The sequence below is a fragment of the Perca flavescens genome, chromosome 15 (assembly GCF_004354835.1).
Source record: "Perca flavescens isolate YP-PL-M2 chromosome 15, PFLA_1.0, whole genome shotgun sequence".
In the NCBI taxonomy this organism is placed as follows: domain Eukaryota; kingdom Metazoa; phylum Chordata; class Actinopteri; order Perciformes; family Percidae; genus Perca; species Perca flavescens.
Genome location: NC_041345.1, coordinates 18,907,882 through 18,925,025, shown reverse-complemented (window position 1 = coordinate 18,925,025; position 17,144 = coordinate 18,907,882). Strand labels below are relative to the sequence as shown.

The following is a 17,144-nucleotide window of genomic DNA, read 5'->3' as shown; positions in this document are numbered from 1 at the left end:
AACTTTGATGTCACAGCAGGTGTTTTCCATCAGCTGTAAAGGGGAAAACACCAGCAGTGATATCAGATTGAGCACAACATGCTTGAAAGTTTCAGCAGTTTTTTTGTCCTCTTCCTGATTAAAAAAATAGATAATTACAACAGAAATTCCTCTACTCAACGTCCTCTGTGCCCTCGGACCTTGACGGACCTCAGCACAAAGACACTGATTTACACGTGAAGGAGAAACAATGATTGAAGGAAGCAGGGTTTGGTGTTGGAGGCAATAGGAAAACGCGGCACACACAGATGACATCACCGAAAACACTGATGACATCAATCAGCGAAGGAAGCGTTGAGAGGCGTGAAGGCAGAAATAATTTTGAGTTGAGAGTATCAAAAGAAACACATTCCCTCACATACACGCCGATGCGGGATAAAAGTTAAGTTTTTGTCTTTCACAAAGTGTATGAATCAAAATCTTTGGAGTTTAAATGGCTCAAGATGGAAATGTTTCTTGTGCAACAACAACGGTAAAAATATCAATCCAGTTTATTTTGTGTGCTGTTTCAGATGGTGGCTTTGCGGTGCAGCAAACTGTCACCCTTTATCTGTGGTCTTCATATCCTACATACACCACCATTAAAGCAACACCAAAGCACTTTTCCTCTTTGGTCCCCCTACAGGTTGGAAGTGGAATTACCGTTCTCATTCTAACTACAGATCCGTTACCCGATCTGGCAAACTTGCATAGTGCGGTTATAGCTGATATAGGGCCGCAGAGTGAATGCAGAAGTGCCGTTCACCCGGTTACGAGTTGATGAAACACTGAAACGATTTTGGAAACATTATTTTAAGGTACAAAAGAATCTTTGGTGTTGCTTTAAAGCTCCAGTAGAAGCTTAGCTCTACGCAGCTTAGCTCATAATTCACTAGTGTTGTTGATGTTATGCTCCCTCCCACTCAGCCTTTCAGAGTAAAATCATAAATAATCCAACATCAGATTTTGGTACACTATAGGGTCAGCTAGGAAAAAAAAAGACTTATTGGTATATTGGCTCAATTAAGAAATGTTTTGGGAAACTTATTTTGGGAAGTTCACCAGTGATAGAAAAACCGAGGAGGAGGGTTGAAAGTTTGGGCCATTACTGAGCCTCACACAAATAATTCAGATTAAAAGAAATGCATCTCTGATGTCAATGGGGCTCTGAAATGGCGCAACCTTTGGAGCTAAGAGTGGGGTTAGGAGCCTGATGATTGACTGAAATTGCCCGCAGGATGAGTGGAGCGCAGTGCTCGACAACAAGACCACTAGTGAGGGAGTTGTCTCTCAGTGACAGACCACAGTTTACACTTAGAGAGCATCCAGTCAGCCGTTAATTCATTAGTCAGACTGGGGCGACACTGAAGTGCCACGTTCTTACTGAGGCCTCCGTCTGACACTGAGAGGGAGACGCCGACTTTAAGGAGGGTAATGGAGACCATGGAGACACAAACCATCACCAACACTAACAGTCTCGCTCTCGCACACACAAACACACATTATTTCACTTTTGCAATATGATCGGTTGCACACACAAACACACACACACACACACACACACACACACACACACACACACACACACACACACACACACACACACAGCCAGGGGAGTTCCCATCCTACCGCAGTGGCTGCTCCACAGGCTCAGCTAAGAGAAGGAAATGCAGAAATGTACAGAGAAAGTGAAAGATGAGCAACATTAAGGGAAAAAAAGAGGTCAGCAGAGAGGAGAGAAGTGTAGACACACTATCAAACACAGAAACACTCCGAGTGCTAATGGTTGCAAGACTTTCATTTCTTATGCTGCGTTCCAGTTCTGTTGGAAAGGAGGGATTTCTGGCTTTAAACTGGGACAAACTTCCAAGGAAGAATCTCAATCAATCGAGGAATCTGACGTCATGCCAACATATCAACTTGAGATCATTATTTTTAACCTGTTTTAAAAGAGCTCCGCTTTACGTAGTTTAGTTTTTAGAGATTCTTCTAATTTTCATTGGAACAGGATTCATTTATACTTTTACTTTAAACTTAAGTTTTCTTGAGAATTAAGACTCAATTCTGAGCTGTTTTTCCCCCCTCAGTCCACTGGAGCACACAAATTGTAGTTATGACACACTAGTGGGGAATTTCCTACTTTCAGCTTTAAATGGAAAGCAGCATCAATTTTGGGATTCCGCTTACAGCTACCCGATTGCTATTGGTCGGCTTGGTCAAAGCTAGCAGCGATTGGCTGAGAGCAGTGCGCAGCGCGCTCACCTGACGCCTCCCCGAGCAGAGCAGTCCTGCCGATGTTGGACAGCAGGTGGTCGATGTTGGGGGCGGGCTGCACGTCCTCCGTGTCCACCGGCGTCTGGATGGAAGAGACACAAAACCAACATTCAATCACACAACAAAAGGCTGTGCTTTACTGTGACTTTAGATGCATTAAAAACTAGAGATAAATCTTTTAAATAGCTGTCTAGCACAGTTTTGCTTTATCTGTGCTCTTACTCACAAAGATAAAAGATAAGACTTTGAAGAAATTCAAAGTCACTTTATGTGTCACCCTGCAAACAACAGAGTGACTTACTGGTTTTATGAAAAAGCACAAATGTCTACAAAAGTCATTAAATCTTAGATTCAAGACTTATTGTTCTTTAAACTTGAAAAGAATATCCATAATTGCAGGTGTTTTAAGAAGAGTTTTTCTTAGAATTATTGTCACCATCAAGACAAAATAATTTGCTGCACTAGAATCCATAAAATTACACTTGTGTTTATGGTTTGTTATACAACTTCTTGAGTTACTTGTATTTTTTACCTTTTCATCCTTGTCTTGTCCTTCACTGAAAAACCAGTTGCACTACAAGAACAACAAGAGTGAGAAATATTGAGCATGAAAATTATTGTGAGTAGTTTGTATTGTGTGTGTGTGTGTGTGTGTGTGTGTGTGTGTGTGTGTGTGTGTGTGTGTGTATGTGTTGAGTTGTTGTGTGGCATCTCTCACATGTTGGATGAGGGTCTCAACTATCTTGTAGCGGTCAGGCATGTGTGTGACCATATCTTTCATGTTGTCCTCTGACGTCCGAACCAGAGTCGGCCCGAACACCAGAGCCAGGTTACGGGGCTCCATCTACACAAAGACAATAGACATTAACACGGAGGAACTCCCAGTTATACATTTTAATTACATTTACATACTCTCGTTCACCCACTTTGTTTTTATCTGCGCTGTCGGCCACAGTCTTCAGGTGAACAACCAGGAACTTCAGAGTGTGGTAATAATAATCTGGGAGGTCTCGGATCTGCAAAAGAGAAACAAGAGGAATAACAACACTGATAAACCTGCTGAACCTGCCAAACTTCTTCAACACACACACACACACACACACACACACACGATCCTGTTCATAAATATGGAAATATGCGTACCAGTTTCTTCATGGTTTTTAGTCTGTCTGACGCACTTTCCATCCGATTGGCGTCAATGAAGTCGTTGTACTTGTCTGTAAAGATATTACAAATATTAAAATACACGTAATGGTTGGATGTGAATGCATGGCAGCGCGAGCTGTGCGTGGATGGCTTGTCGCGACATGTTTGGACTCACCGTTGGTGAAAAGTGGCTCTGGAAGTTTCCTGAAGAAGGATTTGAGTAAACTGCTGACAACATTGAGGTCTTGCCACTTCTGTGGACCACAAAAGAAACAGAGAGGAGTCAGCGGCCGTCATATTTTACCTTCTGTTGTTGTTTTTTTGAGTGAAGTCGAATGATAAAACGTTTTCTTCCCCATCAACCCGGATCATTTTTCTCTCTGAAGTGGCCGTTCTTTAGGTAAAGGCACAGGTGTGTTTGTTGTTCCTCACCTCCTCTGCAGGGTTGATGTCGACGCCCTTGTTGAGCTGATCCTGAAGCATCGACACCATGGCGTTGTTCCCGGGGACTCTGTAGATTCCCGTGTACTCCAGACCCATGTCCTCTACCAGACCACAGCAGATCTCCACGATCAACGGGATGAACTGAGATGGACACAGACAGAGTTTATTAAACATATAAAACCTTCAGTAGTAGTACTTTTATTGCATTCAGGTATGACAGATGATATTGAGGCTTACCTTGTTATTTACACCTGGCTGACAATCCTCCAACCTCACACCGAAGGCTTTAGGCCCGGCCTTCTTTGTCTTCTTCATGATGTTGATTCCCCACGGAGACTTTGGAGGGCTGCTCTCATCTAAAGACAGGTGCAACAAAAACTTCAGACTTCCCTGCTTGACACAGAGCCTCAGTATTTGCCTCCTGGTTTACCCGGTCCTTATATTAAAAGGCTCTCCTAAAAAAAAAAGGCAGTTAAATATTCTTAAATCTGCAGATATATTGCTCAAAAGGATTGCTTACATATACCAATTGCGATTGTGGAAACTGTAATTTCACTTGTGAGCGTATACCTATGGATAAGGAATATCTAACATGCAGGTTTTAAGGTAAAATGTTTTTCTAGAAGAGTGTCAAAGAATCCCAAATAGCGCAATTAAAACAGATAATAGGTTGCAATAATGAAAATAGATATTACAGTTTTATTTTTGCACAATGAGTAGTGAGTCCGTTCTGCCAGGGTGTGTTTGATTTGTTTCCCCTGACACTGACCTTTGCCCTCTGATTTGGGGGAGCGTGGCGCCCCCGCAGCATTGTCCGTCTTGGCGAGCATGAAGGGAGGCTTCATGCGGGACATCCTGGGAGAGGAGTCGGGCTTGCTGCCTGTTGGACTGCAGGGGGAGACAGAGAGACGGGTTTAATTTAAGCTGTCAGTCATGACAACAGACGAGTGCAGTGGTAAAGGCAGCCTCATTATGTTCAATTTACAATCTATTATCAGGCGACTCACCTCTGTTTCCTGTAATCATTCAGCTTCTTATTGATGAGGGCCTGTCTGGAGAAGCCCAGCTCCTGCAACAAACAGACACACCTGCGTTATAACTACACACTACAGGCACAGTCACAGAGGAGGTTAGAGTCTGACAGGCGTTTCCTCTGACCTCGCTGTCCGTCTTGCTGTTCTCCCTGATGACTTTTATCCAGTCCAGCATGTCCTCCCGGTCCTCCGCCTGCAGCAGGTACTCGCAGAAGTCCTGGGTGGTTAGCCGCAGGGCGTGCTTTCGTTTTGTCTCACTGTACGCGATGTCCACCAGGCAGCCCCGGATGCTGATTGGCTGCTCGTCCTCTGCCGCACATCCGATCGTGGCCCCGCGGAGCACCGCCTCCCTCTTGTCCTTGTAGAGGAACAGCGAATGGGAGCGAAGCACAGAAAAGACTCGCTTCCACGGACGCATGCCGCTGCCCACCTTCTGTGAAGGAAAGGTGAGATGTGAGACTTTGCTTGCTTTAAACACTTTTCTGCTTTAGGTTATTTTTGTAACAAGCCTGGTGTGCCCACCTTGCCCTTCTCTGTGAGGATTTGTTTATAGTGCAGCCATCCTTCTCGCCGTACGTCGCTGTAAGTGATGTTTCCCAGCTCTGAGGTGGAGTGGCGTTTAGAACGAACCTCCTCTGCTGTCCCAAGGTTTTCCAGAGACTGAAACACAAACAGAGAAATTTCATTTGTTGATTCTCTTTGTTTCCTTGAGACCTCAAAAAGTAATTAAACCTGACTTTTTTTATTTTCATTTATATCAGTATGGCAATCAAAAGGTATGATAACAAGGACACCCATTTCTGACAATGTATTAAAACCAAAACAAAAAAAGATTACAAAACGGATATATCTTTATCTCTCATGCCGAAATAAGTTATGTTTTTTGCTGAGGCGTTGAGTCAACCTGATGTTCATTTTTAAGGCAAAAACCTAATTCAGTCAGCTGCATTCAGTGCTGCTGAGGGTTTAGTTGTTTAGTGACCCTTGCTCCTCAGTGTTTGCATGAATTTAAGACTCTTGCCACATTACATTATGTTGCAAATGATGCATTAGTAGCTGAGGCAGCAACTATATGGCCTCTTTGTGATGCTGTACTATAAGTTGTCAAATGCTGTCTTCTCACATAAAAAAATATTCCTGACAGCTTTCATAAAGCTGACACAGACTGAAGATGACTCACCTAAATAGCTACATTGTTTTGATTTTGAAGTTTGAAGCACCTTGACTGCAAAAATGAAATTGTTTTGTACAGTTTTTAGTTTAGTAAAGAAATATCTATTGATTAGAGATGTTGAGTAGACACAGAAATTAACTTGGTTGAGGTTTAACAAAATATTAAAGTGTGTTCAATTGTGAGAAGTGTCCTGAGAGGGTGAAACAGATGTTATGTGATGATAGCATGTTGATGTAACTGGCCTAAAAATTATTAAACCTGAATGTATGGAATGTCATATGACTGCACTGGTGGGTGGAGCGGACCTGTCTATCTGTCTGTCTTTGTCTTATGTGTTTATTTTTTTCATTATCATATGAGTTGTGTTCAAATTTTATTGTGTATGTTTATCTGTCTTATAATGTCCTATTCTGTATTGTTTACGATGCTTGTAATGTGCATATTAATTATTACATTGTCCCATTAAGAGAGTTATAAGGACCTCAGGAAGAATAGCTCCTAAATAAACAAACACGTTTTGATGTGCAGAAATGACCAGAGGCACAGAACAAAAGATGAAAACAAGGGACTGGAAGAGGTAGATTTCTGACACATAAAAGTTTAATTAATAAGCAATAAAATACAGCCTGGCTTAATGCAATCTACGCTGCTACAGCCTCACTTGGTCTGGTACGACCACAAGCTCATGGTTGCTAATGTTAGCAAACTTAAGTCACATGTACCAGTATAATTGACATTACTGAGTCAGCTGACTGACTTTATAACTCTTCTGTAGTTGTGTTGCTTTTACACTACAGTTGAGCATGTCACAGGTAAACAATTCAACCGTTTTATGACGAAAGTAAAAGCAAAAGTAATTGTGACTCTAAATTTCCAATGTGAAGAGGAAGTGAAGGGAGATGCCATGTGTCATTGTATTGATGTTTCACTCGAAACATCAGGAAGCATTTACGTGGATCACTTCATTCAAGTGCTTTTACAATTGTGATTTAAAATGGCCACCGTCTACGTAAGTCTTAAAATTACTTTTTTATTGTTTAATTTGTTAAGCAAAAGCCTGCAGGGTGTCCCATTTTTGTTTATTTGATTTTCTGAAAAAATAACGTGAATGATAGAGCAGTCAACCTGATCGGGCAAAGGGACCCTGCAACGAGTAAAGTAGTGAGACAGAAGGACAGGATTTATAAAAATAAGGTTTAGATGATAAAAAGATTAAAAGAGGAATCAAAGGTAAGAAACTCACCCCATCTGTGAAGAAACTCTTCACTCTCTTTGGTAGCCTCCTGTGTAATACAACGCATCTGAGTTAGAATGTCAAAAATGTCTGCCTGCACACGTCATTTAATGGATGCCGTTTTGATCCCAGTTGTCTGAGTTTGAGGTTACTCACGAGAAGACTCGGCCTTCCTCTCTGAACGTGTTGAGTCCTTCGTCGCATGACTTGGAGCGCTCGGTGGTGATGGCTAGAAGATAGGAGGAACGGCGACCGGATTTAATACTGCCTGCTCGATGAGAGGATGAATGAGCAGAGAGAGAAAAAGAAACAAAGACAAAGAGACAGAGAGAAAGACAGAATGTTGATGTAATGCCAATCACCAGAGTGGATGGTGTTGGATTAGGAGAGGGGGTAGTGAGGGAGGAAGGAGGAGGAGGTGGTGGAGGAGGAGGTCTGGGGTTTGAGTGACATGGTTAAGGTGGACGGTGGGGAGATGAGCTGGAGCGGTGGGTTTGAATAAATCAACTCTGGTAACTTTTCTCACCACCGGCATGCAGGTGTCGCCTCTGTAAACACAGACTGACATGCATTTGTTTAAAGAAACATACCATGCAAGTCGAAGTTTGTCCAATTTTACTAAACTGGTCTGGGAGTTAAATGAATCTGAAACACACAGACTTCTTTGGGCTTCGTGCACAGCGGGAAAAACAACCAAACACATTCTGAGCAAACATGTTTCTACGATTTTGTCTTTGTTTTAAACATGCAATCTAAGATTCAGCATGCAAAAAATGTTGCAGCACTGCTAAAAAAGCCATCTTTGCAAGGATTTGTGTCTGTTTTGGAGCTTTAAACGTCTTGTTTTAAAGTGCAACCTGTTTCCAATAAAAATCATCCAGTGTCAGTATTGTGAAATAAAACTGCATGATTAAGGAAACTACTGTATTAGAATCATGAACAAATACAATTAATTCTGGAGATTTTTTAAACAATTTGATTTGAATTAGAAACTGGTTGAAATTGGCAGATTTTTCCACTTTAGTTGAGGAAACAAGACAGTTAAGACTCCGTAATAGGCAAAAATTGTTGATAAGATGGAAATTATAGCAATGAGGAAAATAAAAATGCCAACCAGGAGGGTTTTAAAATCTAGTATATAGTTTTCGGCTGCATGCAGTGGGGAGGAAGGGGAAGGATGGGGCACTCACTGCAGTCGTGTGAGAAGAGCCTAGTGAGGGGGAAGGTGAAGGTGGGGGAGACGGCGCTGGTGACCACAGCGGGCGCCGAATTCATGCCGCTGGACACCACGGAGGACGCCGGCACGTGGCGTGCGCGCAAATCAGCGCCGGGGCTGGTGGGCTCATCTGTGGGAGGGTGGAGGGAAGGAGGCGAGGCAGGATAGGAGGAGAAGGAGAGGGGGATAGGGTTAGGTGTTAGAGAAAAAGGTCAGAAGGGAAAAAGAAGGAAAGTAAAAGGTGTTAGATTAGGAGAACGTGTGAAAGAGGAGAGGTTTTTAAGGGAGAGGAACAGCGAGGAATGGCAGGGTTGCGGTCAGAAATACTAAACAAGACATTTAATTTCTTTAAATCATAGGCAAACAACAACCTTACCCCAGGGATTTCTAGATTCCAGTGAGAAGTACACAGAAGACGGATCACAAACGCAACAATCTACGCTCATTTTCAAATCCACTAAAAAAGCTGAATTATGTAAAAGCTATGCAAATGTCTCAGGAAAGAAAAACACAAACAAATGCAACCAAAATAAGCAAATGGTTTAGCGATAATGCAGTACCTGTGTCTCCTGTTGCCATAGGAAGAGCTATTCATTTGCCAACAGTGGGGGTTTTGTAACAGAGATTTACTGGCTCCAGGTTTCAGTTCTTTATGAAATCTACAACTGTATTTGATCTGATACATGTAAGGATACATTCAAGAGTATATGTCCCAATCCAAGGACAGAAAAAGAATATTGTGGATCATTGAATGTAGATATTTAGTGCTTGTTTTTTATATTTTATATTTGAAGCTTCAGTGTTTAATAGACACAAGGCATAAAGCTGTTTTATAGGTCACACAGGCAACAAGTCTTGAACAGTTTCAGCAGATGCAAAGGGATATGAAACCACAACACACACTCTCACATACACTTACACTTCCTGACTGACATAGAGGATTAGAGGCCGGCCCAATATTTGCATGCAAGTGAGGAAAGGCTGGATTTGCCGGTGACATTTTAAACTCTCCGGACTGGATTGCTGCAAGGCTTCAGTGCATTCTCTGTGGCAACTACAGAGGGCAGCACAGCCTCTGCAGAATGGAGGGAGTCAGTTTGAGATCCACCCACACAGACCACCATTAAGCCTTTTCTAAATTCTTGCTACGGTTTCATCTCAGTCCTGCCCGGATTCCCTTTTTTCTTACCTCTCTGTCCCTACAACTTCCTGTTATCATCCCTCATCCTTCACCTTCTTCACTTTTCTTTCTGTCTCTCTTTCCCTCTGGCGTTCTTCCACCACCACCCTCGCTATTCTATTCTTCACTCCTGTGCACACTAGAGTCCGACATCAGGCGGAAAACATTTCCAATCTGGGATGAGGAATCTGCCTGTTTACAGCGCTGCCCAGAAATAGCCAGGCTGTGGGTTTAACAAAGGCCGTCATTAACAGGCAGCCAGAGAGTGAGCAAAGAGCCACGAGACAGAGATGGACCAGCAGAGGGGAGCATCATACTGTCTGCAGCACACTCTGCCCAAACCCTACAGGATATCCTGTGGAGCTCAGCATTCAGGGAACATATGAGGAAGATAGGTGAAGAAAGAAGAGAGAGGAAGAGTAGAAAAGCATTTAGCTAGAGAGGAAAGAATATAAGAGACAGACAAGGAGCTTATAATAACCTTAAAACACACCTACATACAGGTTGTTACTGTGAAAATAAACAATATCTCCAAGTTTGGTGATTTTTACACTACGTTAAGGGTTGAGTAAATTCTCCCACCTTTAAAATTCATTCAAACCTCATTACCAAGCGTATAGCGAGGCTGTCTTTACTTACTAGAGTTAGAGTTTAGGTACCAGCACCAAAATCATACTTTCCCTATACCCTAATTTGAGAAATATAAACATGTTTTTAAATTAAATGTTGTACAGCTGGACAAAAACTTTGGCTATATGAAACAGCATACAATTGGCAAGATTATGGTTTAAATCTGTAAAAGTCAGACTGAAGGAAAGATGAAAGAAGCAACTAACAATTATTTTCATTAACGATTATTCTGCTGATTATTTTCTCCGTTAATTGATTCACTGCTTGGTCAATAGAACGTCAGAAAATAGTGAAAATAAAAATCATAATTTCCTGAAAACCCAAGGTGACCACTTTAAATTGCACGTTTTGTCCAACAGTCCAAAACCCTCAGACATTCAGTTTAGTATTATGTCAAAACAAAAACAAGCTGCAAATCCTCAAACTGTGCAGCTGGGACCAACCAATATTTACCATATTTGCTTGAAAATTACATAAACAATGAACTGATTATTGAAGTAGTTGTGTGTTGTAGTTGTAGTTTGTGTTGTTGATCAATTTATGGATTCATCAGCTAATTGTTTCAGCTTTATAAACAAGACTATAAATCTGACCCAACATTAGATGGCAACGGTTGGTACTTTTTCTATACTTGGCGTTGCGGTGGCTTTGTGGTCAGTATGAAAAATAGACGAGAGAGAGAGAAGAAAACCAGGAATCTAGAAAAAGAAAGGGGACGAGAGGCCTTCTGGAAGCAGGACAGAAGCCAGTACAGAAGGCCTTGGCCCTGGTCTGTTGTGTCCAGGGTCCAGCTAGTAAAGATAGTCATAAGCTGCTTTCCAACCGGAGGGATTTTTGCAGTTCCTTGAACATAACGTTCCTAGAACCCTTTTTTTCTCATGTTCCAACTGGACCAATTTGGGGATTATTAAGTTCCTCAGGCCGCAGTTCCTGTAACTCTTTCAGCTCCTACTTTAGGGCTGGGTCTTTTCCCTTTTTTCGCATAGTGGTAGTTAGATGGCTGTGATTATAATAACAAAAGGTCAGTTCCTATGGCCACTTGGCCAGTGTGAATGCAAATGGAAAAACGGTTTTGGGGGAGAGTAGTTAGTAGAACTGTTTAGAAGTGGACTGTTCCTATAACTACGTTCCTGTAACTACTTGGTCGGAAAGAGGCTATAGACTGAACCCCCTCACAACCACACAGACACATAAACCCCTTCATCTTGCAGAGCAGCACAATAGCAGCATTGAGGGCGGGAGCTGAGAGTATGGGCCCCTACTGTTCCCCACAAGGACCACCACAAAACCCTCCTGGTAATTTACAGCTTAGATTCATGTTGAAAGACTCCAAGTGGGTACAGAGTAAAATACTGTATCTGTGGACATGACTCTTCTTGTTTTATTCACATTGTGTGAGCTGTAAAAATACAAAATTTCTATATATCTCTATACTAGACGTCATAAAAACATATCTGTCTTCAAACACAGCCTGCCTTTGTGCTCTCTACCTCACAGACATCGGTGCTTTGCAGACAGCAGCCTATTAAATTGTATGTTTCCAAACAGGCCCAGATCATATCAGCATCTCTTTTAGAGCGATAAAGAGATGGAGAAAGACAGAGAAGAGAAAAGCTATTTCTTGTCTATGGGGAGAAACTAGCCTAGTTTCAGTTTATGGCCATTTAACGTGTCCCGGCCTGCAGCTCTGACTGCCCGGTTTCGTTTGATTCAGCTGAAGGTACGAGGCAAGAATGTGCTCTGACAGACTTGACTGAGAGAAAGGCAGAGGGGTGCCTCCTGGTTTGCAGATTCCTCTGGATTTACTCTCTTTAAATGACCTTTTCTGGCCGAGCATGGCTTGGCTCAAATATCATAATGTCATTCCATGTTGGGCGTTTAAGCGTCCAAGTCAGCTGATTTGACTCTATTGGGCATTAGGGTAAGCAGCGGTGTTTTTCCTAAGGCTGTGACAGTGTGATGGAGGCCCGGCTCGCCTAATCGACAAACTTCATTTGCGTATGGTTTGACTTAAGGGCTGCTGTACATGTCGCGAGACACAAACCAACATGAAGCTCGCGGAGCCCCTTCTCGTTCAATCTTTTCAGAGCAGGGAACAAGACGGAACATGACCACAATCACCTCCCACTGACACCAACATATGTAGGCCATAACTGTACAGTGCATATTATCATGCAAACAACCTCATATAGACACAGAACTACATACTACATGCTATTACAGAATATCAATATCGGTTTATGGCAAAATGATTCCAGGTGCTCTACTATGAGTTAGGTTAGGTGCTTTTCTTTCTGTTGGTCCATAAAAAGCAGATTAAGTCTTTTAGGAAAGGGTTAGAAGGCAACTTTTCTTTCCTTAAGATATACGTGTTTACAGCCAAAATGATATAATGTTCAAAGTCAACTGAACTGTTATGAAGATGCACAAAAAAACTGATTATAAGTAGCCCACTTTCTGAATTTCTGAATCCAAATATTCAATAGTTAAGATTAAACAAGGTTAAGAGGCTAAGTCTACAGCCATGCTTGCCACTCTGTGAGGCTGTACTTCGGCACAGTGGTGCTTTAAGCTAAATGCTAGTGCTAGCATAGCAATATGCTCCCAAATGACAATGGTGACATACAGATGTTTCGCAGGTATACTGCTTACTGTGTTCCATCTTAGTTTAGCGTGTTCGCATGCTAACCTTTGCTATAAAAACTAATATGGTAACTGACTAAAAGACCAGAAAAAGAAAAAAAAAGAAAAGAAAATGATGACAGGCTGGCATACTACAGGAATTATAGTATATTATATAATCTCTGACCCTGCTCACACACAAACAAAAATCCACACGTTCAGGAGACAAGACTCCACCTCATTTCCTCAGCATTGTCAGGTGACCTTAGAGACCAGGGGCAGGCAGCAGCATTAGGGAACTCCCATCAGATGATTCAATAAGAAAGTACTAATACTGTCTGTAAGACTGTGGGACGTACCACTATTACCCAATACAAACATTCACAGACAAACACACACACAATGAGAAAATGGAAACTGTATCTGAGAAGAGCCTGGAGCCTCAATATACAGACAAGAAGGAAATTAAGGATACACACATTTCCCCAAACTCATAAGTCTGAATTATAGCTTTTGCATTTCCTCTCAGTTAAGCTTTCACTAACATTCAATAAACACTCAGTGTGGATCACAATTTATAATGGAAGCGATGAAATCACGATGAAATCTCAAGGTCAGTTGGAGTTTCTGTGAGGGGGTTAAGGTGTAAGAGGTGAAGCTCAAACATTCCTTGCTTACCTATGAAGGGGATGGAGGCCAGGGAGTCATCCTCTATGGGGAGGGGTGCGAGGTTGCCGTTTGGTTTGCGTGGGGCTACATCTCCCGTGGAACCAGGGGCAGGAGCTGAGTCCTGGGGATCAGGAGAAAACAAAGAGGGTTCTAGCCCGTCAATGGGCAGCGCGTAGTGAGGGTGACGCATACCGTGGGCGTTCCTCCGCCCGGTGGGAGGTTTCTGCCTCAGCACCACTTCCTGGGTCTGTGCCACCACCTTTGCCTGCCCCTCCACTGAGCCTCGTTCCCTCTCGTGGTTTGTTGGCCTGTACGCTCTGTCCTGGGATTCGGGAGTGGTGGAGGCAGTGAGGGGTGCCGTTTTGCCGTCTGGCGGACTGGTTTTAGTGTTTGGGTTCCAGTTCATGTGAGGGCCAGAGTACGAAGGGTCCCTGAAAGAGTGGGCTTGCTGCATGATGCGGCCCGTCTTGCGGTTAAAAGAGGGGCTGTAGCTGCGGTAGCCCACCGGCTGGTCATCCACGCTCTGCCCACGGGGAAGCCGCCTGTTCTGGGGGGCCACTTGCTGGGTCTGAGGCTGGGAGTGGTGTTTAGAATGTGATTGTGTGTGTCGGGACATCGGAGGAGCTTGTGCTACACCATAATGGCTCCCCTGTCTCGAGTAGGCGTCAGTCCTCGGGGGCGGATGAGGAGCCTGCTGGAGCAATGACAGCCTCTCAAAACGAGGCGAGACCACTCCAGCTGCTGCTCGGTCCAGCATCTCTAACGAGCGGCCATGGCAATCGTACTGGGCCAGCAGGTTTTCAGAACGTGTCCGGGTATAGTTAGTGGCAGGGTGCCCCCTACCTGGGCCCCCCTCCCAGTCTGCATAGGACCAGTAGGGTTCTCCTTGGGGACCTGGTCCTGACTGCTGTAGTAAGAGCAGAGTGTCCTGGGAGGCGCTGTGTGGCCAGCCACCTGTCCGCTGCTGCTGCCTCCTTGAATCACTGAGCCGGTCCTGAGAGTAACTGCGGTGGCGGGTCTGCATGTTGCGTGCTGGGCGCTCTGGCAGCTGGTTGTAGTACCAGTCAGAGAGCGCCTGCTGGCAGCGCTCAGTGCGGCCATGGCTGAGCTGGGGCAGGGGGGGACTTGTCCAAGCTGAGCTGGACTTGCGTGTCTGGGACTGAGAGGAGCTGGCAGCGTGGTGGTTAGGGTAGTGGACTTGCAACGGGCTAGACAAAGGGCCCCCTGATGAGGAAGAGGAAGAGTAGGAGCGCCCCCTGGTCTGGCCCTGAGGCTGCTGGCTGGTCATACCGTACTGGATCTCCTCTGTGCGGTGGGCCGGGCTGCTGTGACCCACACCACCTGGCTCTCCTGCCCGCCCTTCCTGCCAGCTGGCGGGGCTGCCCACAGTGGAGCGGTTGTCCAGGGGTGAAGAGGGGCTGGAAGAGCCTGGCCAACGACTCCAGTTATCCAGCTGGTTCTGGCCCATGGAGCCAGACGGAGGGGCTCCAGCAGGGGGTGTGGCCTTGGTGTGCGGGTAACAGAGGGGAGGTGGTGGTGGGAGGTACTCAGCTCCCCCTGAGTAGGGTTCGTTGCCTGTCAGGTAGGCATCCTGGGAGTATGCCTGGGACAGGAAGAGAAGATGGAGGATAAGTGAGATAAAATATTACAGGATGAGCCCTTGAAGAAAAGCTGAATGTGTGTGGGGCAGTGGCGACTTTAAATCATGTGCTCTTACAGTAAACAAGTTTTTGACAACAACACAGACCATAACCATGACTCTCTAAGACAACTTCATGCCACTGTACATTACACAACAAGCTTTCAAGTGGAACGGCTTCTCAGCTTAACCCCCTTTGCCACAGTTTGTCCTCAGGGCCTCAGCTCTCAACACAAACACATGCTATAGCTAGCAAACTGCATGAACTGCCTTGAGCAAAAGCCACAACACTCACTGAGACAGCCGCCAGCTGCAAATGTCCCCAGCAATGTTGTGTATACACACACATACAGGATATATATTTACACTGCGGCGCATTAAGACTATCCGTTGCAAATAACAAGTGTATAATTAACTGACTACTTTATCAATTAGTCACACTGTCGCATTTAAAGCATCACTTACAACTTCGACTCAAGACCATAAGCATACATACTTGCTAACAATCCCTTTCCCACTCTCACGATTAAGTAATGCTAAATCACACAAACAGTCTTTTAAGGTTTACCTACACCGGCCAACAGAATCCAGAATCTTTCCTCAGGTTGCGTGTTAGGCTTGTAGTCACCACAAACAGACACAGAGGAGGAAGAACAGAGGACAAGGCAGAAGACTGATCCTCCCCAACACTCCTGCTGCTTAAACTGTCCGTTCTTCTCCCAGAAACATTCAATGTTTTGCTTATTTTCTTTTACTTTCTTGTGCAAATTATCTATTCGTTGTTCCTTGTTTTCTCCTCTGTCGGATCCTTCCAAACTCCCTCTCTCCTCCCTCTCTCCTCCCTCTCATTCTCTGCCTTACTCCACCCTGTGGGAGTGTGGAAGGAGGCGCAGCACTGGTGATGTCATGCAAGGAATGCAGCAGATACAGGCGTAGCAGAGAGGGGAGGAGTGTAAGAACAGAGGAGTGGGTTTATAAGGTTAAGACATGGCACTTAAACATAAATGGGGAACCAAGTTTTGGGCTCTCTCAGCAGGAACACTGATGTTTCTGCATGTTTGAGTAGTGTCACTTAAATCTGGTGATATCCTGTTTTGTGATTTGACACTTTGCTCCGGGTTAATGGGAGGGGCGAGCGATAATGCATGTCTGATCATGTGAGCGACCTGTGGAGCGACAAAAATGTGTTGTACAGTACATGGGTGTGTGAACGAGCACAGAGCTGTTGTTTTTTTTTTTCAAACGTAAGCTTTGACAGTCAGGATACCAGTAGCTTTTAATGAATGTGTGTTGTAATCTAAACACAGAGCAAAGAGCCTCTGAGTCACTCTGCAGCAATTCTAACAAAATCTCTACATTCTTCGACAATGACGGGATGAATCCAGGTTGAACTAGAAACAAGCAAACTACACAATATTCCCGCAGTGTCCTGAAATAATCAAAATCTTACAAATAGTTGCCAGTTTGCTTGCCAAGCAAATGTATTGATGTGTGCAATGCATGATATGTGTGGGTTAGTTTGTTCAGAGAAGGTGCGTGAAAAATCCCATACTCACACTTACCAACTGAAGCACGTCTTCATCTTTTGGCATAATGCAGAGCTCCAACACACTTTCACTGTAGAACGAAGAGAGGAGGACAGTAAGAAGGAAGACAAACAAGATGTAGAGGAGGTGAAAAATAGGTCCAATATTCTGACCTAGTGCTTGTTATTAAGTGTGAGACACAGCATTTTGTATTAATCCTCTGACTAATTTATAGAAAGGTTTACGTAAGCTAAAATATCTACAGGTTCCGTCCTTTCAAAGTGGACACCAGTTGGGGATGCGCAGATTTGAATCACCGACTCTGTATCAGGCTTCAT

The 17,144-nt window shown here is 44.0% G+C and overlaps 1 protein-coding gene across 6 annotated transcripts in view; it reads right to left on the bottom strand.

The window, feature by feature from the left end:
* arhgap23a (Rho GTPase activating protein 23a) overlaps nucleotides 1-17,144 on the bottom strand; it is an 82,468-nt gene that overhangs the window by 3,875 nt on the left and 61,449 nt on the right. For 3 of the 6 annotated variants that reach the window (XM_028598900.1, XM_028598899.1, XM_028598896.1), the window contains 17 exons: nucleotides 16,837-16,897; nucleotides 13,651-15,244; nucleotides 8,515-8,670; nucleotides 7,481-7,592; nucleotides 7,334-7,373; nucleotides 5,439-5,576; nucleotides 5,041-5,349; nucleotides 4,890-4,951; nucleotides 4,652-4,770; nucleotides 4,120-4,238; nucleotides 3,871-4,023; nucleotides 3,614-3,692; nucleotides 3,436-3,509; nucleotides 3,219-3,308; nucleotides 3,011-3,136; nucleotides 2,825-2,866; nucleotides 2,281-2,374 (listed from right to left, as the gene is read on the bottom strand). In XM_028598900.1, the coding sequence (XP_028454701.1) occupies nucleotides 2,281-2,374; nucleotides 2,825-2,866; nucleotides 3,011-3,136; nucleotides 3,219-3,308; nucleotides 3,436-3,509; nucleotides 3,614-3,692; nucleotides 3,871-4,023; nucleotides 4,120-4,238; nucleotides 4,652-4,770; nucleotides 4,890-4,951; nucleotides 5,041-5,349; nucleotides 5,439-5,576; nucleotides 7,334-7,373; nucleotides 7,481-7,592; nucleotides 8,515-8,670; nucleotides 13,651-15,244; nucleotides 16,837-16,897 (3,368 nt within the window). The remainder of the gene's footprint in view (nucleotides 1-2,280; nucleotides 2,375-2,824; nucleotides 2,867-3,010; nucleotides 3,137-3,218; nucleotides 3,309-3,435; nucleotides 3,510-3,613; nucleotides 3,693-3,870; nucleotides 4,024-4,119; nucleotides 4,239-4,651; nucleotides 4,771-4,889; nucleotides 4,952-5,040; nucleotides 5,350-5,438; nucleotides 5,577-7,333; nucleotides 7,374-7,480; nucleotides 7,593-8,514; nucleotides 8,671-13,650; nucleotides 15,245-16,836; nucleotides 16,898-17,144) is intronic. The other 3 variants (XM_028598898.1, XM_028598897.1, XM_028598901.1) reach the window with 3 other exon arrangements.